Source organism: Podarcis melisellensis (genome assembly GCF_964234715.1).
Source record: "Podarcis melisellensis genome assembly, chromosome: 1".
Classification (NCBI taxonomy): Eukaryota; Metazoa; Chordata; class Lepidosauria; order Squamata; family Lacertidae; genus Podarcis; species Podarcis melisellensis.
This window is the reverse complement of record NC_138528.1, coordinates 96,475,897-96,501,055: the sequence shown is the minus strand read 5'-3', so window position 1 is coordinate 96,501,055 and position 25,159 is coordinate 96,475,897. Positions and strand designations below refer to the sequence as shown.

Genomic DNA, 25,159 nt, shown 5'->3' with positions numbered 1-25,159 from the left:
AGGGACCTGTTGTATCACTGGTGTTCGAAGTAAGAGTCAACTTCCAGTCTGCATGGAAATGCACCATCTTATCCTTCCCCTCAGGGAGGAACATGTCTTGAGTTAGCAATGGAGCTCTTTATATAAACTCTGGTGCAATATGATTCTTTGGTTTCTTACTGTTTGTGAGCCTGGATAATAGTGGACTTTCCATAGAAATGTAAAATGCCTTCTCTGGGCAGATTAATGGAGGCAAAATCAATTAAGCTTCAGGAAGGATTTAGAAGCTTAGGGTCTTATGGACAACCTACATACAGTGGTACCTCTGGTGACGTACTTAATTCATTCTGGAGGTCCGTTCTTAACCTGAAACTGTTCTTAACCTGAAGCACCACTTTAGCTAATGGGGCCTCCTGCTGCCGCTGCGCCGCCGGATCACGATTTCTGTTCTTATCCTGAAGCAAAGTTCTTAACCTGAAGCACTATTTCTGGGTTAGCGGAGTCTGTAACCTGAAGCATATGTAACCCAAGGTACCACTGTATTGGACAATATGAGAGTTGAGCCAAAAAAATTTCAGAAGACAATTTCTGGGAATGTTTGAGCTTTTTGTTTTCATCCCCCCAGTATAAGGCCACTTTGCAGAATTTTCTTTATACACTCTCTACCATTTGGGGAGGGGGGCAAGTTGGCAGCTGCCATTTTCCACCAGAAAGCTCTGGAGCAGTGGTAGGTCCTGGGCATTGTGGACAGTGCCAACGGCGATCACCCACCCAGGGACTGGCCAACTCAGACCTGCTTAACTCCAAAGGGGCTGCATCATGTACCACCAGACTATGTTCTTGGGACCCTTACTGCCATTTTAAAAAAAATTGCCTATGTCCTTTATTAATGGCATTTGTAGGATGCCCCATAACTGGAAGAGGGCTTTTATCTCTGTAAGTTAAGTAACTATGAAATGTAACTATTTGGATGGTTTCTAGTGCTTCAGTCTGTTCAACTGCAACAGCATTTAGCACACACACTCCATAATATTAGTAGCTCTGTTTGCACCAACTACTTATAATGCAGCAAAGCTAATGTTGGTTCAGGGTCCACAGTGAATCATTGTGTTGATTATTATTTTTTGGGGGGGGGATAGATTTCATAGTTAAGTACTCTCAACCACACACTTATGTTTTGCAGGCAATAAGGTTACTCCCCCCCCAAAAAAAAATTCCTATCTAGGCTTGCATGTTACTCTGTCATCAGTTACTGTGTAGGAATACATCTGTTATCAGCAGATGCACCTAGGCAGATGTACTCTTAAGAGTACAAGTATGTATTGAAAAATCTGAAGAGATTTAGCAGATTTTTTTACATTGCCTTTTATTGATTTTTAGCTGCATTTTATTGTATTTGCATGATTGTTGTTAGCACTGTTGGGTAGAAAAGTAGAGTACAAATTTAGTGGGTGCAAGGAGGGAAAGAAACAACAAGAATGGGGTGAGATTATGTACATAGGACCCAAACTGAGTCAGTCTGTGGTTTTGTGTTTGCATATAAGAGAGGACTGGTTGGGTGCATAGGGTTGTCTCCAACACTATTTTACCCAGAGTCTTTATTAGCTGCTTTTTAAAAGCATTAGCTGCTCAAGTTTATAAAGTAAATGTCTTGTTCAGTATATGAGTAGATAGTTTTCCTACCCATCAGTGCTTTCATTGGACTGTGAAGCCCAAGGCAGAAGAGCAATCAAATACATTAAAAACAAGCACAAACATTTATACTGAACACAGTGAGGGGCTGATGAGTGGCGCAATAGTGCACATGGACACATTATTTCTCCTTTTCAGATACATAAGCCAAAAATAAAGTAAAATCTATGGTTCCAGGCCTAAGAAAAAGATTGAGAAAAACAGCTTTTTGAAGTCAAAGGTGGACTTCTAAGAATGTAATGAATAAAGGTATACAATCTGCATTTTATAGAAACCAGTGGCATTTCTGGAACTGTTTCTTGGCTCATCTTAACTTTGCTTGGTGCATTATATTTGCACAGAATATATGAATCTTAATGCAACTGCGTGAAGGTAGGAGATGGTTTAGGAAACAAAACCTTCTATGCAGGCTGCTTTTGAAGCAGATGCACGTCAAATCTAATTAGTTTTAATCTCATTTGCATCTACTCCTAACATATTTCACCATTTTAATTAACAAACTTTTAACAGCTGTAGTACTTGGAAAGAAAGCCTAAAGGTGCCTCACAGAATTCAAGGTCTTTTGACTGGATTTCTTGTGTCACTCCAGGTGTCAGTGACAATGACAAGGATGATTTCCCTGGAAGCAGACCAAATAAAAACACTGTTTTCTTGAAACAAAACATGAAAGGTGTATAACAATGGAGGCTAGAAAACCCCACCAGATTCATTGGTTTTGCATATGCAAATAATATTTATGTTAATAGGCAACAGAGGCCTTCTGCCCTCAGGACACCAGGGCATGGTTGCAATACAAGAGCTATGGCTATGTGCCAGAATCGTATGAAATTCCCTCTGTCTCAGTGCTTTTCATTTGAACGATATCATGAGACCTGGAATAGCCTTTCTCCAACACGTTATCAAGGCATACATGCAGGATCACTTCTTTTTTCTATCTTGCACTTAGCTTATTGTGATGTGGGAGAAACGCTTGAAGTATAAATAAATAATCAGCACTGATTAATTAACTGATGACACTTTAAAACAGCATTGCACATATGTCAAGTGTATTGACAGTTCTAGTTGACACTGATAGGACAAATACAGCAGCATCTTCTGTGACGTGGTGAATTGGGATTAGGGGTCCCTTTACCTTTACCTTTTTATCAGCAAGATTCCCAAACCTAACAGTGGCAAAGAGGCAATTTGCTAACCACTGAAAGGATCCTTTTTTGAGCGCTGGATTTAGAGGAAGTGCACGACAGGCTCTGCATCCTTCTGGCCAAAGTGTCACTGAATACTAACCCCAGATTCCCAATGACACTAGACACTTTGTATCTGTGACATAATGATGGAGGCAAAGACAAAAGGTGAGCTGCATGCCTGACTGCTGCAGCCACAGAGGACTGCCTAGCTCTCAGTTCCTCTCCCGGCCAGTCACAAAGTGGCTGGAAGGGAGTGGGCGAAGGTTGACCTGGAATGGCTGGTAGGCATACGCTTGCTTATTAGGTGGGGTGGTCCACTCATTAAGTATGCAAGGGTAGGCCTTCCAAAGGCACAAGCATTGTGTTTCTTGCCTATTCAGACCTACCTACCATTTCACATGGTGCTAACTAAGTCTTAAGCTACTATTGTGACTGCTATGGACCCAGATTAGCTCCTGCTTGTCAAGGTAAGGAAGGAATCTTAATCAGGATATAACTGGTCAACTCATTCCTGGGTTGTTGTTTTTACCTTTTCCATAATAATTCTGTTTGGTATGTATGTATACTTATTCTGTTGCATTTGTAGGGCTGTTTATTTATTTGTCACAACCGTTTGACGCACCTTACAACTGGTGCTGGGGCATCTGGCAAGTTTCTTAGTCACATGGGATGGGTCCCCTGAAGGGACTGTGAGGGAAAGGGCCTGGGCCAGCACACCTCAGTGGACAGCGCTATTGCTATGCCCCTGGGTGAAAAATCCTGGAAACAGCACAAGCTGTCAGCATTTGTAGCCTCTGCCTATGTTCTCAGTGTATGCTTCATGCACCTGTACTTAAGCTAGTTTCCAAGGTTAAAAGGGATGAAGCTTGTATTTTGAGGACGTGACCTTGAGGAGGCCTGCATTTCACTGCTTCAGTCCTAAGCAATGTCCCAAGAAATGGATAATTTCTTTAAACCAGAATTACCCAGAGAGCTTGTTTCCAAGCATAAGTCTTCATTCTCTCTGTGTGATGCAGCTGTGTTTAGACACATATCAACAATGCCAGTTATTTCAGTGGCTCAGCAGAGGCCAATTTGTGACATTTTCATTCTGCAGGAGGCAAATTCCCACAATTACAGCAAAAGAAGAAAAGATCTAGAGAAGGGTCCAGAGCAGGGGGCAGGGGAGCACTGCCGGTGTTAATTAAAGTTAATCCTCAAGCAAACAAGCAAGTCGAGAATTTTCTTGGTGAACTTCCTTTTTCCTTTCAAAGTCTCAGTTGGGGACCAACTGTGTTCCTTTATATCTAGACTGACACGTTTCCACCTGTACCTATCTATGGATTGCTTTAACAATGTGATTTGTAACAGCTCAAACAGCTGCTCTGCAGATGTGTGTTCCAGGCAGCTGCATCCCATTGACTGCAACAGCACTTTGCAGGTATGACAAAATGATTGCCATTTCAGAACCTGACACTAACGGGTGGTTATCTCATAGCTTTTTAGGGAAGAATATGCAATTCCAAAATCAAAACCCATGTGGCCAAGCTACATGTGTCCAAAAGCAGAGGTCTCAACTCGCCGCGGAGCGCAACCCAAAAACACTCAGACTGAAGCAACTTTAACCCGAGGTATGACTGTACATATTTAATTTCGATAATGGTGCTGATTTGAGGTGGAATGTAAGGAGAAACTCTTTAGTTAGCTCCTAAGAGCCCAGATGAAAGTCTGCACAACTTGCAATCTGCCAAGTTGAAAACAGACAGCTAAGGGCTCAATAACCCCCCACCCACATGTTGCTGTCTGCTTAGGACTGCAAACCCAGGTGGACTGTCAAGTTTCTGAGAGGCACAGTACACGGCTAGTGGGGTACATTTGAGGTGGTCCAGCGTGTGGGCAACTGTATTTTATTCAAGAGCACCCAAGTTCAAAAATCTCACTTCAGCTAAAGACTCGCCATCTCTCAGACTCATGTCTCTATTTGTCAACCAAAAAATAGCCATGGTGAAATTGTGACAAAGAAGGAGATGGTGAGTGACATAGCACTCTGCACACTGAGATAGTTGCAGCATATATGATTATTGTATAAAGCAGTATTTTCAAGTGTATAAGGGCTAAATAATAATTTCACAAGCAATACTGCTTTTTACTTATTTTTTAATTTGGTTTTTTCAATGAGGCATACTAACAAGAAATCAAAATACGCCATAATTGCCAAAGAGTTTTTACCTGATTAAGATTGTTGCCCATAGGCAAGGAAAGAATGGGGGAAACCCTCCCTGTTAATGAAATAGTTTGCTTGTGCTGCCTTTACTGATAAAAAGTTTGAGAAAGCAAAATCTGGAAAGTGTGCAATGACTCATAAGAAGCTGCCTTCCCTGAATTTACTGTCAGCGCTAGAATGAAACTGTTATACTCCAATGAACTCCTCCATTACAGAATATCTTCATATTGTCTGCTCCTGTTTGGTTTCCCTCCTTGGATTCTCATTACAACCAAATTGATCGGCACAACACCAGCTCTGCTAACAACCCTTTCTCCCCACTGGGGATAGTGGGAGGCAGCGCATGACAAAGCCCAAAATGAGAAAAGCAGAGCAAACTGGGATATGTGCAGAGTATACGGGAAGGAAATGACCAAAACAAAAAGAGTGACAGAAAGTGACAGCAGGCAAAGGGAAGAACTAAAGCAAAAGGCAGCAGCTTGATGGGAGAATAAACTCTTTAGCAGGATAGGGTAACAAATAGTCTGTATCTCCAGCTCATGTTTGCAGGCAAAAGACTACGAGTCCTTTGGCCTGTGTTCAATGTTTTGCTGTACTGACTCCCACCCTTCCCTAAGTCTCCTGCTTCTTTCTCTTTCCATAAATCCTGCCACCTCTGCGCTGTTATTTTTAGGTCATACCTATTGGGTGGGATGCCACACTCAATACCATTGTTTCTCTATAACAAAGTAATTAGAAGACAATTAACCAGCTGTCAGATCTGCAGGGGGGGGGGGAGATATACTGGCTACCATCAAGGGCTTGGCTGCTTCCACTTGTTTTATCCCAGCCCTCAGCTCAAGGAGAATTCAAAATGAAGATGTAAGACATGGAAGGCGGGCTGCCATTAAACTATGTGAAAGGGTATCATCTCACCCTTAGCCCTGCCAAAGGAAGGGAACTCATTCAGAATGCCCCTAGAGTGCATGGGCAGCATGGAGTGTAAGATTGCCACAGGGGGCAGATGGGGCAGGCAACCTTAATGAGATGTGGGTTGCCATTAAAGCGAGATGAGCGCCACAACCCCAGAGTCGTCCGCGCCTGGACCTAATGGTCAGGGGTCCCTTCACCCTTTACCTTTATTGCAGTTTGTTTATGCTTCGTTGATTATAATTGCCTTGGACACAATTTGCTTTGTAGAAAGGCAGCATATAAATTTAAGTTTCTAATCTACAAACCATGGTAATAGCAGTCTACAATTGAAGACTGACACTACACTTATAGAGCAGTGAGGCCGTTCAAGTGCAATCCCTGATATGTCGTATACTTGCCAAATGAATTACGTAATGCATTCTTGTGCATGTTTACAGAATTGTCAGCTCCATTGAACCCTGACTAAATGTGTATAGCCTTGCAGACTTCAGTCTAAAAATACATTTCCACACCTTGGGTTTAGGCAGGGAAAGGGTTCTGTAAATTTGCAGTAGGAACTGATTGTGAACATTGGTAATTAGCTAGCACTTGTGACATCTCCCCACAAATTATAAAAACAACAACTGTGCAACATTTTAAAATTGGCTCGTTTCTTTTTAAACTTAAGGAAATGATAGATGTTATGAATGGATAAGCATTGATATGGCACCTTGACAAACAAATAAAAAGGCAGCTCATCTGAAACGTGGCTGAGAGAGGAGTACGACCAATGACTAAACCAACATTTGATTTGCTGGCACACAGCAAATCCAAAAGAAAGCCATACTGATCTCACAGTCAAAGAACAGGATCAAACAGTGCTATCCAAACTCCAGCAATGGAGTGCAGATGGTAGGGCTGAGACTACACTGCTTCCCCTCCACAGGAGAGATTATTTATTTATTTATTTATTTATTTATTTATTTATTTACACCCTGTCCATCTGGCTGGGCTTCCCCAGCCACTCTGGGCAGCTTCCAACAAAATATTAAAATACAGTAATCCATCAAACATTAAAAGCTTCCCTAAACAGGGTTGCCTTCAGATGTCTTCTAAAAGTCTGGTAGTTGTTCTCTTTGATATCTGGTGGGAGGGCATTCCATAGGGTGGGTGCCACTACCAAGAAGGCCCTTTGCCTGGTTTCCTGTAACTTGGCTTCTCGCAGTGAGGGAACCACCGGAAGGCCCTCAGTGTTGGACCTCAGTGTCGGGGTAGAATTGTGGGGGTGCCGCCCAGGTACAAAGGAGGAAAGGTGTGCAGAAGAAGGAATTTCAGCAGATGTCATTTGTCAGGAAAGGTATTCCTGCTGAAATCCTCCCTTCTGGATAACAAATAAAGAAGCCTCCTACCTCCATCATGAACTAAAGATTGTACCCAGGAGATCAGGACGCTGTTGCTACCACCAGCTTCAACTAAGGGTGTGCATTCAATTCAAACAAATTCCAAACTGAAATGAGTCACTTCAAAGAGGCGGACCTCTTTATAAGCCCACTGACATATTAAGCTTGATTAATGCAACGTTACTTAAATTTTCCTGTCTTCTTTTATCTGGGATTCAGCTAATGTTTGACACAGGAAATAGAAAGGTATCAAACGCTGCATGACCAGTGGTAGACTCTGGGCCTCCATTGTTTATACAGGGCACTCCAACTTACCTGAATGGTTGCAATGAGACGGTTCCACAAGTCTGCCGGTCTTATCGTAGCAGGCCAGGGCTCTGAAGCGCACCCCTTCTCCACATTCCTTGGCATGCCCGTGAAATCTCTGTTCTAGCTGCAGCTCTGTTTTCCCTACGGAAATTATGCATTCCGACCAATTTCCATGGGGCCGGCTGGTAAATATTGTGCAAGGGCATGGTTCCGCTTCAACAAGGGGATACACTTCTGTATTCTGGCACTTGTCTCGCTTTCTGCTTCTCCCTGTTCCGACCGGGAAAATATGCTTGTTAGTGTAGCATCTGCTGCTTTTGATAACAATATGTCGTATTATTTACACTTGAAGGGGTTTGATACAGTTAGAACCAACACAATCCGAAATGTAAATACAGAAGAGCTGGTTCAAAGACATCTGTTAGTTGTTGTTGCCCGTGCTCCAGAGGGCCGAGAAAATGTCGCTGTCTCCAGGGCAACCAGAGAACCTAAAGGAACTTGTGGAGGAGGGGGAATTGTTTGGGATGAAGCACAGAATGATAGAAAGAGAACAACTGTCTGCCTACTCTTATTAGGAAAACACACACCTGAAAAAGCTCTTAATTTGCCCCATAATTATCTTAAGAAAGTAAATTTATTATCTCCCTTCTCTCCCCTCACTTTAAGCCCTGCAACATCACTGGTTGCTTAGGGAAACCCACTAGGTAGATTTAGCTAGCTGCGGCTCTTCCTTCGTAGTTATTTTGCAAATTAGCTGAATACACAACAGGGATATGTACTGGAGGTTCATAAGATCAGGGATAACTTTATGAGTAGACAAGAAATGCTTAAGGCCTGGCAGGGTATTTTGGTCAAGAATGTTTAACACTGTAACACCGCCCATGTTCAACTTGTATATTTGTAAATAAACACAAAGAAATTACACAATGCCAACAAACTTCCAGTGACATCATTCTAAAGGAGCCCAAGTCCAGCCCAGGTAAGCACTACACCACTGAAACTTCTCATCACCTGGAGATTTTGAAGCTCAAAAACTGTTATTTCTTTTAAGGTTTTTCAATGTGTTGTATCACACTTTCAGTTTACCACAAGGTTCTCTACTGAGAGAAGCAAGTACAATTCTTCCCCCCCTTCCCTCTTTCCTGACTTCAGCAAATCTACCAATCTATTCCAGAAGTGGACTTGCCCTGAGAGGACAATCTTTAAACATAACTTTTCTTTATCCCATTGTATCTCGGCATCAAGGGCTTAATTTCACTTTGCATTAACAGGTGACACAATAAGTATGCACACTCAGCAGCTGTCAAGTAATACTTTTGAAAGTGAAAAGTTGCACGTAAGCCAACCATGAGTTCTCTCCACAGATATTGAGATATTAACACAATTTAACTGGATTGCTTGCATCAAAGAATATTCATTCCACTCTATTGTCCAAATGGTTTTTAATTAGCACGTTAACATTCTCAGAGCTGGTTTTAAAAATCATGATCAGAAATTATTTTTAATCAAGACCCAGCAGTCTTAAAGACTTTTTCTAGTTAAATAAAAATGTTTTTTGAACATTAACAAAAAAGTGTTCAGTTTTTTGGGGGCCGGGGCCGGGGAGGACGTCACCCAACAATATTTTGCAATATTTCTCCTTCACACAAAACAGTCAGTTTCAATGCCTGCACATTTGACTGAGTTAATGATTAAAGAAGATAAATATGCCTTTCTCGAACATAAAGCTTTTTTTCAAAAATGTTAGCTGCATAATACAGATTTCAAAGTAGTGTAACCTCAAATTACCTTCTAACCAGCATTTGCTTGGGGATGCTTCTGTAACGAATAATGCTAAATGTAAAGCCCACACATGTATTTAAGCATAAAATAAATCATGCTATTAAATACAAAGTAAGAAGGAAGCTAATCCACGTGCACATTAACATACTCTAAGCAGCAGGATGATTTTCAATAAAAGCCATAAAATTGACCAATTTTCATGATGAATCAGATACATTTATTTGAGAAAAATATTAATACCAGCTACCTCACTTTCCTTTTTAATAAATCTACCAAGGCAGCACTTCTCATAGCCTCAAAATTTAAACTGTTTCCTTCTTTGCTTACTTTCACTTTTTGTGATTTGCTTAAAATGGAGTGTTTGGTGTGTAACTATGCTTTGATTATGGAGGGATGTGGGTATTCTAGAGCAGGCATAGGCAAACTCAGCCCTCCATATGTTTTAGGACTACAGTTCCCATCATCTTTGACCACTGGTTCTGTTAGCTAGGGATCATGGGAGTTGTAGGCCAAAAACATATGGAGGGCCCAGTTTGCCTATGCCTATTCTAGAGGAAATAAGGTCCAGCTGATTCATATATTACAAGAGTGGCGTGGGAACCACCCTTCTGGACGAGTCCCAGGAATAAAGGAATAACACATGAAAGTGGGGGTCATGTGGGATTGGAAAGCTGCCATGTCAACAGCACAGCTTTACAGGCTATGTTGTGGTTGCACCACGTAAGTCGGAGCTAAGCATATAACCTGCTACTGAACTTCTGCAGCGTTGTAGTCTCTCCAACCTTATTCTGCTCAAAATAAAGCAAGAAGACTTGTCAGGCTCCTTTGCTGTATTAAGACTTTAGCGGTCTCTGTTTAGTCCCATGTGTCATGCATTAGGAAATGGGGAGGCCCACACCTGTACTGTGCAGTCCACAGTCTTCAGCTACTCCAATACATGAGACCTAGATGACTTCCATAGGAACAGCAAGGATGGTAAGATGAAGAAGAGTTTGGATTTGATATCCCGCTTTTTCACTACCCTAAGGAGTATCAAAGCGGCTAACAATCTCCTTTACCTTCCTCCCCCACAACAAGCACTCTGTGAGGTGAGTGAGGCTGAGAGACTTCAAAGAAGTGTGATTAGCCCAAGGTCACCGAGCAGCTGCATGCGGAGGAGCGGGGACGCGAACTCGGTTCACCAGATTACGAGTCCACTGTTCTTAACCACTACACCACACCGGCTGTAGGAGTAACATCTCTTATGACCCTGAGCCAAACTCTGTGTCTACTGTCCTATGCTATGATATACCAAATCTGAATGAATAAGAATAAAACACATGAGAAACATTTTGCTGTCACGCTTTGCACTTATAACATTGAATATTTTCGATTTCCACTTAAAAGGAGAATCGGGACACTCTATTAGCCGAGGTGATACATCAAAGGCTTCAACAACAAAGTGGGGAAAGAAATAAACATGACAACTTTAGTAAACATTTCCAGCATAAAGAGGTTCCAGGACTGAATATCAAAAATGCACAGTAGCTATTGCCTTTTTGTTTGTTTGTTTTAAAGTAACATGCAACCAATTAAAGGGTGCTTTGCTACTGTAAGCAAGGCATCATGCAGCTTTTCAATAACATTATTGCATTATCTGTTCACATGAGAATTCATGAGCATGGCTCATTAAAGAACAAGAGTTACTCAGGCATGGGTATTATTATACCATTTTCTGATTATTCTTGCCTGTGTGTGTGTAGAGTTTACACTATAATGGCTTTCACTGTGATGCCTGTATTTAAAAACCAACAGGAATTCTCAGTCTCCCTGAAGCCATGGTTTACCAATATATATAGTTAAATTCTTATCATAAAACACTGAACGGCCATTTTGCAGTAGAGTAACATTTATGGTTCAGCTTTTTTTTACACCTGGTATTATATCCTAAAGTAATTCTCTTGTGAGTTATAACAGTGATATGCTAGAGGCGGCATTTCCACCTTTAATAATATAAAAGCCAAGGTTATATTATTCCTTCAAAAAACCAAAAACATTTTGCCATATAATAGAGAGGGTAAGTGGATTCTCTTTTGCAATTGTTTGATCTTGCTGTATTTACTAGAGCAAAGCAATAAACACTTTAATGTCAAATGGAGAGTCAGATCTGGTAACTGCTGCCTAAGGTTGAAGTGGCAATGGTGCCCAGGCAAAGGATTTAATATTAGCCTGATGCTCTTGAAAGCTCAGGTTTGGTCCTTGACCTGTGTGTGTTTCTACCATGCTCAGAGTAATGTTCTGTGCAAATGCATAGAGGACTGAACTGCATCTTCCTCTTCCTCTTCAGAGAACACCTCCCACACACTATTTGGGTCTCTGTGCATGCATGCATTCACATCAAGTGGTCACTGTAAATAGCTATACTGTACATTGACTAAATGCACAAAGTGAATCTGAGGATTGGCACCAGCATGGAAATATAGGTAACTGAGAGCAATAGACTAAAAGCTCACTCTGAAAATGAACTGGGGCCGCTCAACCAGACCCATCAAAAACTGAAACTCATTGAGCATGGGGTTGTTGTTTAACTAGACTGCTAATGGGCCCCTGGTTTCCCCAAATCTCAGACCTTTGCATCCTTTCTTCCAACTGCTCATGTGATTATATTCCCTCCCCCCCCAAGCTCTTCTAAAAAAGGTAAAGGACCCTGACAGTTAAGTCCAGTCGCAAATGACTCTAGGGTTGCGGCACTCATCTCACTTTACTGGCTGAGGGAGCCGTCGTTTGTCCGCAGAAAGTTTTTCCAGGTCATGTGGCCAGCCTGACTAAGCTGCTTCTGCAAAACCAGAGCAGCACACAAAAATGCTGTTTACCTTCCCACTGGAGTGGTACCTATTTATCTACTTGCACTTTGATGTGCTTTCAAATTGCTAGGTTGGCAGGAGCTGGGACCGAGCAACAGGAGCTCACCCCGTCACGGGGATTCAAACTGCCGACTTTCCGTTTGGCAAGCCCTATGCTCAGTAGTTTAGACCACAGCACCACTCGCGTCCTCCTACCAAGGGTAAAATCTGGCCTTGTGAGATAGCCAGCATGGTGGCTCATCCCTGAGAGCTTCTCCAGACTTCCACCTGTCCCAAGTTTTATATTTCCCCACAGCTTTCTCCTGAAAAACACTCTCTTTACCACTGAATTGGGCAATCAGCAATCCAGAGAAAACCCAATTGCTGTTTGGTCCAATTCAGTGGTAAACTGCGGGTTTCCCTGGGGAAGCTGTGGACAATCCCTGAATGGGATAGGCCTCTCTGGTAGACCTCTCCCATTCAAAAAGTAACTGGCAACAGCCCACAATGTACGCCCCCCCCTTTGAGCAAGGGCTGTGCACAAGCAAAATCCAGGTGGGCAATCCACTCAAGGTGGACTGAATTGACCACTTTGGAGAAAGAAAGAAAGAAAGAAAGAAAGAAAGAAAGAAAGAAAGAAAGAAAGAAAGAAAGAAAGAAAGAAAGAAAGAAAGAAAGAAAGAAAGAAAGAAAGAAAGAGAGAGAACCGACTGGGAAATTTACCTACATGAGTGCCCATATTCAATTTCTCATGACACCCCTAATTGAGAGTCCTGAGATGACTGATGATTCATTTCTCTGTGGAGCTAAACAGAATAGATTCCAATCCTTCCTGGAATATACTCACTTAGAGACCTTGTCAGCCATCTGGGTGAACTACTTAAGCAGTACATTAGACAAGAGGAGTTCAAATGGTGCTACACTTACACCTTCTCTCACTAATTAAAGCAATGATTTTTTCCTTTTTATTAATCAATACTTTAGAGCATTCAGCGGGATGGGACTGCCCACAACAACACAGTAGGGTATGTCAGTATAGTCCTCTTGAGGCATTTAGCCTGAACACACAATGGCAACAAGTATGTGGGGGACTGGAAGTATGTGCGCTGCCCATGTTCCCAACATCTCTGTGTGCCAGCCTAGTCCTCTCCACTCCCTTATGACTTTTAGCATGAGGGACTCAAGGGAACTTGCAAGTATGCTCAGCATGCTGAGTTTTCTAGGTGTGGTCATCTGAATGCACTCGGAAGCCCACTTCAGACCCTCACACTCAACATGGGCTTGGAACAGGGACATCAGGGGAAGGGTGTCGTCAATCCCCTATGTCCCCAGGAGGCACACCTAAAGGATGATGAGGATCCTCACATCAAAATTGGGAAGCTGGGGAAATGGTAGCTAGCCTACAATCCCTCAGTGCCAAATCCACTTTACATGTCTCTTAGGTCTTTGCTTTCTTAATTACAGCCATGCAACAGGGCAGCGTGTAGGAAGGGAAGGCTTATCTCTTCCCTCCCAAATTCAACTGGAACTAAAATACTGCACAACTAGAACACATGGGGGGGACTTGTCATTGGAACTAATGGGCATATTTTTTCCTTTCTTCCTAGGAATGGGGCAGGGCAGATTTTCTTTCTGAGCAAAGAAATAACCCTCCCCCTTCTGACACACTGAATTTTTTGGTAAGGATGCCCTCATACACCTGTAATGAATAAAAGTAGGAAGGGGGAGAGAGAGCGCTACATGCTGCACATTAAAGTTTATGTTTAGTCTGGCCATTAGTGAGTTCATAGCTGTCATGGTATTTGAACTGAGCACTTCCTGTGTCAGGGTGCAGTTAGATATAAACAGATTTCCTGTTCCATTGATTAGCCTTATAATCACTCTAATACCCTAGTTCTCAACAGAGAGCACATTGCAACGACAACAGCTCAATGCTACACTAGCTGTCAAAAAAAGAGTGCATCACAGCAACATAGAAGTGCTGTTCTCCACTGACAAGCTGTTTGTGAAGTGCTGTCCAGCGGATCTTTGCTAAGCGGCCTCTAGGCTGTTTTCTCTGAGAGACAAATATGTTTTAGTTCTGTGCCAGGTATGTCACTTTCCAGACAATCCTTCATATCCCCAAATGATTCATGGAGTCTGACAACAGAGGAATAGTTCAGGCAAGAGGTGTTGCCTATGAATGGACACAGAGAATATGCTTGGAGAGAGAACAGTGACTGGTTGTGACCAGTTAGGCTAGCTGAAGGGTTTGTGCATGAAAAAAAGCAATAAAAGTTGGGGCTACCTGTGGACTGATGGGACATAAGAATATAATAAGAGTGTGGCTGGATCAAACCAAGGGCTTGTTCACTGTTTCCTACAACTAAGATGTGAGGGCAACAGCACACACTTTTCTTGTGTTTTCCAGCAACTGGTATTTGGAGTGATGCTGCCACTCATCCATTTGGCCACATGACTAGTAGCCAGTCATAGTCTGGCTACTATGAAACCTTGTTGATGGGCTACCATTATAAAAAAATGATGATGACTAGAATCCCATTTGGTCTGTCAGTAACAGCCAAGTTTTGTATTTTGCTGTCATTTTGTAACCAAAACCACTGCTTTGATTGTATTAGTTTAAGGGAGCCCGTTCCTGTGTTGACTTTGAAACTGTGGTGGTTGAGATACTCAGTGGCCACTTCTATGTCTCTCCTGGCCAAACTCCTGCAGTGGCACAGTGGTGGAGCACGAATTTCAGTAATCATAACTGTATTGTGCTACTTCAACATAAATGTAAAGCACCTTCTATGAACAATGCCCTAACTGTATCTGACAAATTTTCAAAGTCTACACCAAAGTCATTTTGAAACAAAAGGACTAAAGGATGAAGTATAAAATATTGATACTACCTGTGAGGGTTCGTCTTCTACTTCGCATTGATTCACAGTCTGAAGCACATGCGGAAAATTTAGACCAAGGGGTGAATGTGCAGTCATCTTTGCATGGAATCAGGCAGTCCTGAACAAGGGATGGCATAGGTTCTGCCCACTTCAAGCACTCACTGACATCTACTGAATGGTTGCTTTCCAAAACACATGTAACAACTGGACAAAATAAATGCAGAAAAGAAAACAGTGAGTGCTGCAGAGACATAGGAAAAGTTAAGAAGCAAGTATCTATAGTGTTTTCCTTCCAATCAGTATCTCAAAAGCACTGAACTAATGAAGTCAATAACATTTTTTAAATCTGTATACAGGTTATTTAGAAAGATGCTTGTTTGTTTTTCAGAATTGAAACTACATAGGTCCCTGGAACAAAGAATGCATAGCTTAATGTAGTGATGAAATGATTAATACACATTCTGATGTACTCTGTCCCATGACTCCAGCGACAGAACTTTTGGGGGACACTGGTGTTTCAGTGCAATTATAGAGCACTGCTTCCCATAACAGGTTGTCTTTTCTGAACTGCACAAACACAGTAGAAAGATCTTGGCATTTAAATTATCTGCAACAAGGAAGGAGTCTCAAAGTCTCCATGTGCTTAAAGGACACAGAAACACGAGCATGGCCTATTGGCACTATAAACTCCATATATATATATATATATATATATATATATATATATATATATATATACGCACACACATATAACAACATTTATTTATGTGCATAGAATGCTGTGGATCTGCCTGCAGCAACTAAACTTGCAAGCTACATTACACACCAGTTTTCCTCAGTTGCCTATTAATAATAGCTTCTTGTCCACCAGTTTGTTAGCCAGTTCTATGGCAAAGTAGTACGAAAGGTATATTAAGAATAATTTCCCCCTTATTTCCACGGGCTGTTACTGCTGACAATTTACAGTGCACTCTCACAGAGGTTGCAGTGATATTTGACCCAGTTCACTTTGACCCAAAAATTTTACAGAATTGGGGATTTGGAAGGGACTGCTGGAATTCAAAATGATTTCCAGGTATAAGTGTGCTCCATATGATCATGGACCCAGCTAAAGTGTGTGGTTTTGGTTACTCAAATTTCAACCTGAGTGAATTGATTTTAGGCAATGAAAATTGGGGTTGTTTTTTTAAAAAAAATATTGTAAGCTGATATGTTTTGATTAAAGTAATACTTTAAAAAAATGAGGCTAGATCTTAAGATGGCAAGATTCCTCCAAAGAACGCTGTCCCATATTAATGGCTGGTTCTTTTCTCACACATTACAATTCAGCTCCAGCAATCTAGTTAAGCTCTATGATTTCATGTTAGGCTGATATTTTGTCCTATAAAGCTGTGGAATGATGCAATAATTGGACTGAGATTCTATTACATCTTCAACAAGCTGGCTGCATCATTACGAAGATTACTGATTAATCTACACTTTAATGGCTATCTGTGTTGTTTTCATTGCCTCTGAAGTGGATTGGAATTGCAAAATGAGAAGAAAAGGGAATAAAGTTAAACGCATGTTTATATACACACTTTTTTTATTAAATAAATAAAAAAAGCTGGAATATATTTATTTGGATGAAAGTTATATCAGTGAAGAAAAATAACAACTTGAAAACATTGGTGATTCCGCCCCCCCCCCATGTCAAGACAATACTTTAATCAGTTTGCACAGACCCAGCAGAACCTTAAATCAATATTTTAATAATGACTCCTAAAATGCTAATAGTTAAATTGTGATTGCTTTGTCTCTTAAATTCTCTCTTAACTGGCAGCTCATCCAGCAGTCGACATAAAGGTTACCCTTGTCAGTGAAGAGGGATATCCTCTCTAGAAGATTAAATGTTATAAATGAAGGTACTCATTATCTCTGGGAGTACTAGACCCATATATGCATGCCTTTTCTCTTTTATATGGTCTAAAAATTATGTACTACACATCTGTGTGTTCTGAACAGAGGACAGCAACCCCACCTATTTCTTGTATGTAGAAAGAAGCCACCACATCAGCTCCTGTAGTAAACTAACTCTTCCCCATATATAATACTGATTGTAAGAAGGAATGCCACTTCTAAAAAATCTAGGTAGTTGTATCTCTGGGCTGTATTCAACAATGTCACTACATTAGTGGAACAATTTCCACTCTCACAATGGAACTGCAGTTCTCTTTCCTCACACCATGTACCACTAGTAACCCCCTCCCTCAAAAAATAAAATAAAAATGGATGCACAGAGGGAGGAGAGGGAAAGGAAATCCCACTGTGTGGGCAGAGGTCATTCTGCTCATGGAATGGCTTTGTTGGATCCAGCCCTCTGTATTTATATATTTCATGCTTCTCTCTGAAATCCAGTATTAGTTTACATTAGAAGAATACAAAAGGTCTATATAAATTTTCACAGTCCTGCAACCTGACCATAGATGTGAGCTGTTATTACACTCAACAGAAATTAAAAGAAAAGTAGTGACTGGACCAGCAAACACTTGCTGTCTTAAAGTCACATTTGAAAAAATACACCTAAGCAGTAGGAAACGCATTATGAACCTCATAATGGAATGATTATACCAAATGAATGACAAAGACAGATAAGCACGGAAACGGACTTTCATTAATCTTTCACCCCTTAGCAGCCATCCTCTCAAACCGAACATATTAATCTTAGAACATTTTGCCCCACCAGACACTGCAGAAAAGTAGGAAGCTGCTATTCTTGTGAATTTCTAGGTGTGATTTGAATAGTACAGAATGCTGGATCATTGCAAGGGACTAGGAATTTCAGCAAGCAAGTTAGTGTTTGTGGCCCAGAGTTTTATTTGCATAGCTGTCTCTTTCTCAACATGCGTACCAGACTTGGAATACAGCATCTGTAAGCTCTAAAGTTTAATTACAATTCGTTCTCATCAAATGTAGATTTCAGAGATTTTGCTATAAAACTTTTTATGGTAGAATCGAATGGATTTTATGTATTTGGTATTCTAAAATGCTGAGCAAATCTTTAAACAAGCTTTATTGTAACTTCTAGCTATTGAAATAGTAGGCATTTTTCACACTTTGCATTCATTGCTCCCACAAATTGAACTGAATAAAAATATCCCGTGGATTTTCGTAGTGTTGAGTACATTGCATTCATTGGCCTACATTCTGAATATAATTGAATATCTGAATAGTGCTGAAGAAAGCAACCCTCAAGATTGAGCAAATCTATGTATGCATGCTTTGCTGGTAAAGAATAAGCCAACTATAAGCTTTGGATGTCCACTCCCCCTTCGAAAATCATTTGCAATTTTCAGAAGGCAGAAGGTCATTCCTACAGCTCCCATAGAAATGAATGATTTGGCCTTCACTGAAAACATTTACCAATATCTGTTCAAGGTGCAAGAAGGACACTGAGGCAACTTTGCCTTCAAACTGATGACACAGAAATTTCTATGATTTTGCTATTTTATTTGCACTGGTTTTCCAAGTCCGAGCTACAAAGAGGAAAGTATTGGAGAATTTCCTTTTTTAAGACAGAGCAAACCAAGTCTTGACTGATTTATAGTGCTATAGGTATGGAGAATACACTAGTATTAAAATGTGCAGTAAATCTGCATTAAACCCTTTCATTAGCAGAGCTGCAGTAGCTGGCTCTTATTGATATTATAACAATCTCACAGAATGAAAGGACATTAAAAATGAGCATGCAGAGAGAAATATGTAGAGTGTCATTGGCACAAACAGAATATTTTTCAAAATATTCTGGAGTTCTGAATGCATCGCTATCTGAATACCAAACCAGGTGCAGAGATCGGTTTGAAGAGAATGATTCCTGCAATTCAAAGGACCTTGCGCTGGAAGAATTTCATATTTCCTTCTAAAGTCACACACAAGGTTAGCAGGAGTGCCAGCTTTAGAAAAACCAAGCAAAAAAACAGAATGCGGCCAGATGAAAAGAAACAAACTGGCTTACAGTCACAACCTTCAGCAGCTATAGCTAACAGAAAAATGTTTGACAAATGTGGGGAACGAAAAATTCAGCACAGTATATCTAAGAGGGCTTTACGATCTCCAGAAGACTTCTGATAATTTATCAAAGGAACACTAACACTCACAGACAGACAGATAGATGGAAAAAAGGGGAAAGGGAAAAATAAGTATACTCCATCAGGCAGCCTTTTTACAATACTGACTCTGCATTTAAAAAGGCTAGTGAGAGAAAAGGGGATTGACTGATCGATTGACTGGTAAAGTGAGATGGTAAGAAGTAAATTAAAACATGACGAGTTGGGATAGAAACCAGTAAGTGTTCCTTACTATTTGACATCATTACTAGAACTAGGGGGCATTCAATAAAAACACCAGGGAGCAACTTTGAAATATATGAAAGGAAGAGATTTCTTTCCATACATCTTACAATTTGGCGCAAGGTGTCCTAATGGCAAGTAATAACTGAGTAAAAAAGATAAGAGAGAAAACCGATGGGCATGAAGATATTCAATGGCTATTAACTAAAGCTCACAACCCTTTTGTTGGAGTTGTCTTAAAATGCTGGTATAATGGGGCCACTGAAAGCTTTCACAGTATTAACATGCCTCCAGTTTAAAAAAGACATGCCACTGTTACTGCTGGTGCTTGTATTAGTAGATGGAAATGTCACCTCCAGGGTTATCTGCAGTATGGTACATTTGCAATTTGATGCTGGAGAATGTTACAACAGCTGTTTGTTCCCAATGCAAAGTTTAATGAACTGCAAGAAGAAATTAGACCACCTTTTAACATCTGGTTCTTACAATCACTTTACCATTACAGAAACATGAGAAGCCATCAACTCTGAGGCAGACGTAATTCCCTGCTCCCTGCCTGGTCACTTGCAGAGAGACAGTGCACTGTAGCAGTGGCAGGTCTCGAGGTCTCAAATTTCAGCAGCACCCCATGCAATGCCAAAATTCCAAAAATCAATGCCCCCCAACCTTTCAGTCTATATAATAGTTGTGGCGCCCTCTAGGCTCTGCGCCCAGTGCAACTGAACCAGTTGTGTTGCCCTAAATATGTCTCTGATTGTAATGGTTAGACCATTTCATGAGGACTGTGGAGACTCAGGTTCAAATCCTTACTCAGTGCCAAAGTTCCCTAGGTGACCTTGGAACAGGCCCTATCCCTCAGTCTAGCTTACCTCACTGGATTGTGAAAATAAAACTAGGAGTACAATAAAACCATGTATGCCACTTTGAATGTGCTGGAGGAAAGATGGGACATATATTAAAAACATAACAAAATGTTTTGTTGGATCAGATCAGATACAGAAATAGCTTGCAAGTTAATTATGTTATTTCCTTTAATCAAAGTTTGCTTTTTTTAGAATATGGAATACTCCTAACTGCGAACTGGATTATTCTGATTTGAAGCTGTCACTGGTGAGTAATTATTATTATTATTATTATTATTATTATTATTATTATTATTTATTTGTATCCCGCCCTCCCCTGTTGGAGCTGGGCTCGGAGCGGCTAACATCATATAAAAACACAATATACATGAAAACAAACAAACAATTGATTAAAATGCATCCCAAAATTAATTCAAATAAATTAAAATTAGGCTGGACAAATGGCCATCCTCAAGTTAAAATTGAAAGCAGTTAATACTCACCAGGACCAACTAGTTCCACTGATATTATAAGGACCTGTGAGTGGGCTACATATTATTTCAGGGCAAGTAAAAACCAATGAGCTTTAGTTTTCTCTAGGGACCAACATTTCTCTCAAGCCCCCTGCCACAAATGGTTTAAAGGCAGAGCGAAGACAGCAAACACTTCCCTGCCTGATTTGCACTTCACTGGCAGACCTGAGAGACAGTCACTCAAAACGACTTCAGCTGCATTACTGGAGTATACTTACACGGCCATAATGGATGCCTTTGAAAGTGATGGACAGTTAGCAGCAGATAATTGAGACCTTGTGTTCCAAAAGGTTATTGATTCAAAAAGGCTTCTACTCCTTGATATTATCCACCACTGCTTTAATGCCTAAAGCTTTAAGTAAGCCCCTAAGAAAAAAGTTAAGTTAAAAAAAAAGGAAAAGGCTTTTTGTTCTAATAATAAAAAGTAATAATTTTCTAATGGTATTGAAGGAACAAATAAGCCATGGTATTTTTGTTCAGTTGTTTCATGGTCACAACAATTCCTATAAAATTAGTATCGCACGGATATCAGGCAATTTTCAACTATCCATCACATTGTGCATGCTAACACACAACAAGCTTTCCCATGACAGCATGTCAAGTGAGTTGACTATACTGCTCTTACCTACTCAACCAGAAGAAGTGTGCATGCACACGAAAGCTCATACCAAGAACTAACTTAGTGTATCTGAAGAAGTGTGCATGCACACGAAAGCTCATACCAAGAACTAACTTAGTTGGTCTTTAAGGTGCTACTGGAAGGAATTTTTTTTGTTTTGACTATGGCAGACCAACACGGCTACCTATCTGTAACCCTACTCAACCATTTCATTCTACGTGACAACTTTGAGTGATATCACAGTGCTGTGTTTCATAATAGTGGCTTCAAATCTAGTGCGCTACTACAAGCCATGTTGGCTCACACCAGCAGCGCAAAGGCTGTATTCCTTATTGTCTGGTGCAAAGTTTGTCGCACCAGGTTATATGAATGCAATGACATAAGCCAAATGACTTCATTGTAAAGAAATGTTGGACTTCAAGCTGTTTGATGTCAGGCTTTAAGAGTGTCGCCTAAGCAACCTGAGGCAACAATTCCTGTTTTGTCTGATTCCCAAAACAAAGCCCCCAAAAGACATTTCTCCTTTCTTCTGCCCACGGTAAACTGTTTATCAAGGGAGAACAAAGAAACTTTATAGAATAGGACAATTTCCTAGGGCAGAATATGGGGCAAGTTGTGAGGAAGAGTCCTTGGTCTTGCTGCCATACACTGCACTTCTATATCATTCCAGCAACTATCCCAGGTAACAGATGAACTGTTCCACTCCACAGATGCTAACGATTCCAGAAGGGTGGGTCATGGCTCCCCAGCAGGTCCCAGTAGTCTTGGGTCATCCAGGAATAGTTATGAGAGTCAACATGGCTTGAGGTACCAGATTTCAAGGCTGAAGCTCTGGTTCCTGAATCTTTTATTATTCTTCAGTCCTGACTTTTGGCCTGTTACTTGCTTTGATCTCCTGGCTTGTCCTTTGCTGCTGACTTGCTCCTTGGCAGTGGTGTAGTGAAGAGGAAACACAAGGAAGCACAACTCCAGGACTTTCTTCTTCTTCTTAGCAGGAGCAATGATGTCATGCTATGACAGCCTCTCCTTGTTTTGGAAAGGGAACAAGGTGATAATAAGGCTGGTCTGTCGCAGCACAGATTCAAGTGTTGAAAGGTCAGTAGACTGCTAATCACAGTTCAGGATCCAGTAAGCAAAAGTCAGGTCAAATGGCGGTCAGGTTCCAACAGGTCAAAGTCACATAATTCAGAGGATAGGGCCAGATAAGAAGCATCAGGCAAAACAGATGTAAAGGCAAGTGGGTAAAACAGCTAGCACTCTGGATAGCTCCAAGTGATGCATGGGCTCAAGTTAGACAAGGAAGGCTTGAATGTTACTCTAGCAACCAGAAAGTCCTTATGGAGCCTTAAGCAGGATTCCATCTTGCCCCAACCTTAATGAGTGGAGACTTTTCTCTTAAGAGGCCCAGCTTATTTTAAGAGCCATTGACTCTTAAACATGGCGGGCGGAGAGGTTCTATTATAACCTCTGAGCTGGAGTTGTCAGAGTTTGAAGAAAGTAATCCAGTTCTTCAGAGCAGAGAGAAACTGGTTCCTCGGGTGATGGAGCTTCAGAGAAGGTGGGTACATCAAAGACTGGTTCTGAGGTCCATACCTTTTCCCAGTACAGTATATATCCTCTGCATCCACAGCCTCTTTCCTTGAAGACGGGAAGTTAGAACCCTGGGGAAATCAGACAAACCACTGCACTGCAGAAAAAATGTACACTAGATTTTACCTGACCAGCATCATTTTGGAACCAACTCTTTTTCCGGATTTATGTGAAAATGAAAGCAGGGTGAGGCCACTGACGTGGCAGCAGAAGCTCCTGATGCAGCACACCTCTGTGCACCCTGCCTGTCCTCTGCCAGCGACAGAGAAGCACCACATCCATTGGCACCAATTTTGAGCAAGATCACATCCCACATCTATTTGGGGCAAGATCTCATCCCAAATCAGCACAATCCTGCCCGAGACGGGTGCCAATAGTGGCACCACTTCTCCGCCAATGGAAGATGTGACAGGCAGCAGGCAGGAGTGGCAGCAGCAGGTGTGGTGGTGGTGGTGGCAGCGGTGGCAGGGCAGCACTTGCCATTCCACCTCAAGCAGCAAAATGAGTTGTGCCACCCATGAAAAATGTTATACAGTTGCTTGAGTTGGTTGAAGACAATTTAAAACTAGTTAAATACTGACAGCTACAGTATTTAAAGACATGCTTTGTGTACAAATGAATGGATACATGGGTTTAATCCTATGTTAGTCTGATCTCAGATTACCTTCTGACATACACATCTCAAACTGGTAAACAGCTAAATCTACTCCAAGGAGTAGTAATAAAAATATATTTTATCTTCCATTACATAAAAAAATCAAATACCTTTCTCAGCCATTACAGAACGTTGCCCAGTGTTTGTGAAATGAAAACAAATACTGTGTTGTAAATGGAAGGTCACTCTTAAATGGAAATGTGGGGAAAGAAAGTAAGTGAGGGAAGGAAGGTGATGGTTAAAAGCTTCTGATATAGAACCTTGAAAATATAATGTATACAGAGCTTTGAATATTATTAACAACAAAATCTAGTTGTGATGTGTGGAAGTTTTCTTTTTTTCTTTTTTTAAGGGAATAATACAAGGCTGCATGTGCAAATCTCCATGTTTTAACACATCTGCTTAAGTATTCTTTATCATGGAGCAATGAAATCCTTTACAGAACTGCTGTCTTGAGAGGAAAATAAATCTCCATCACATACAGGCTGGCAAGGGGAAGATGCTGAAAGATCCATTTCCTATATTGTGTTCTAAAACTTTGATCTCCGCCACAAATAAGGAGAGGCATTCTGCTTATCTGTCATGTAAGAATGATCAAGTCCTATAATGCCAGCAGAGGAGTATTGAAAGTGTTATGTCCTAAGGAGAGATGAGCCTGCAATTAGATTTACTGATCCTATGGTAATGTTTGTTGCTGAGGTCATTATCAGTCAAAACACTTTCTTTTCTGTAGTTGTTAGCAGATATGCCACTGTGGCTTCCTTCTTCCATTTCTGTTGCTTTAAAATGAAAAGGAAAGAAGAATGGGAAAATGAATATTACGAAGACTCCATCTGCAGTATGTCACTTGCTCTTTATACTTAGGTTTTCTTCCTTTATATTAGCAAAAAGAAGAAAGAAAGAAAGAAAGAAAGAAAATGAGGGGAAAAGGAGACATCTTAATTATATCTGCAACTCAGGTAGTGTTTGTACTATATTATTAAAACTTAGCAGATATGCGGGTTCTTACTCTGATCGTGTTAAGTTTAATGGCATGTAGATAATGCACATCTCATTACAAAGAACAGCTTAATTCGTTCTTTTAAAGTACAGTAGCTGCTGAAACAAAGATCACTTCATATATGTAGGTTCCAGAAGCAGCACTGGAAGTACCCCAATGATCACCCAACACAACACAATCATCTCTGGTACAGCAAAATGCTACCATCAGGAGTATGTTCACTTTACAGCATATCCTGCCTACTTTTCTTTTAACAACTCCCAGGGAAGATTATTGTGCTATTTGTAGACAGCTGGTAACAACATTTTTATATTTATTTCCCTTGGTTGGAACACAACTAGCTGCATTTCCAGGGAAGATCTGCACTTGTGCTTTTCAAACAGGAGCTGTCCATGTCTTGTGGTGTGTTGCCTTTGAAACAGAAGGAAGCAAAAGCAGGTTCTGAAAT

General features: G+C 40.9%; 1 protein-coding gene across 10 annotated transcripts in view; it reads right to left on the bottom strand.

Moving 5' to 3' along the window:
* Positions 1-25,159, bottom strand: part of THSD7B (thrombospondin type 1 domain containing 7B) — a 528,234-nt gene that overhangs the window by 92,057 nt on the left and 411,018 nt on the right. For all 10 annotated transcript variants that reach the window (XM_081928487.1, XM_081928486.1, XM_081928485.1 and 7 more), the window contains 2 exons: positions 15,154-15,348; positions 7,665-7,928 (listed from right to left, as the gene is read on the bottom strand). In XM_081928487.1, coding sequence (XP_081784613.1) covers positions 7,665-7,928; positions 15,154-15,348 — 459 coding nt within the window. The remainder of the gene's footprint in view (positions 1-7,664; positions 7,929-15,153; positions 15,349-25,159) is intronic.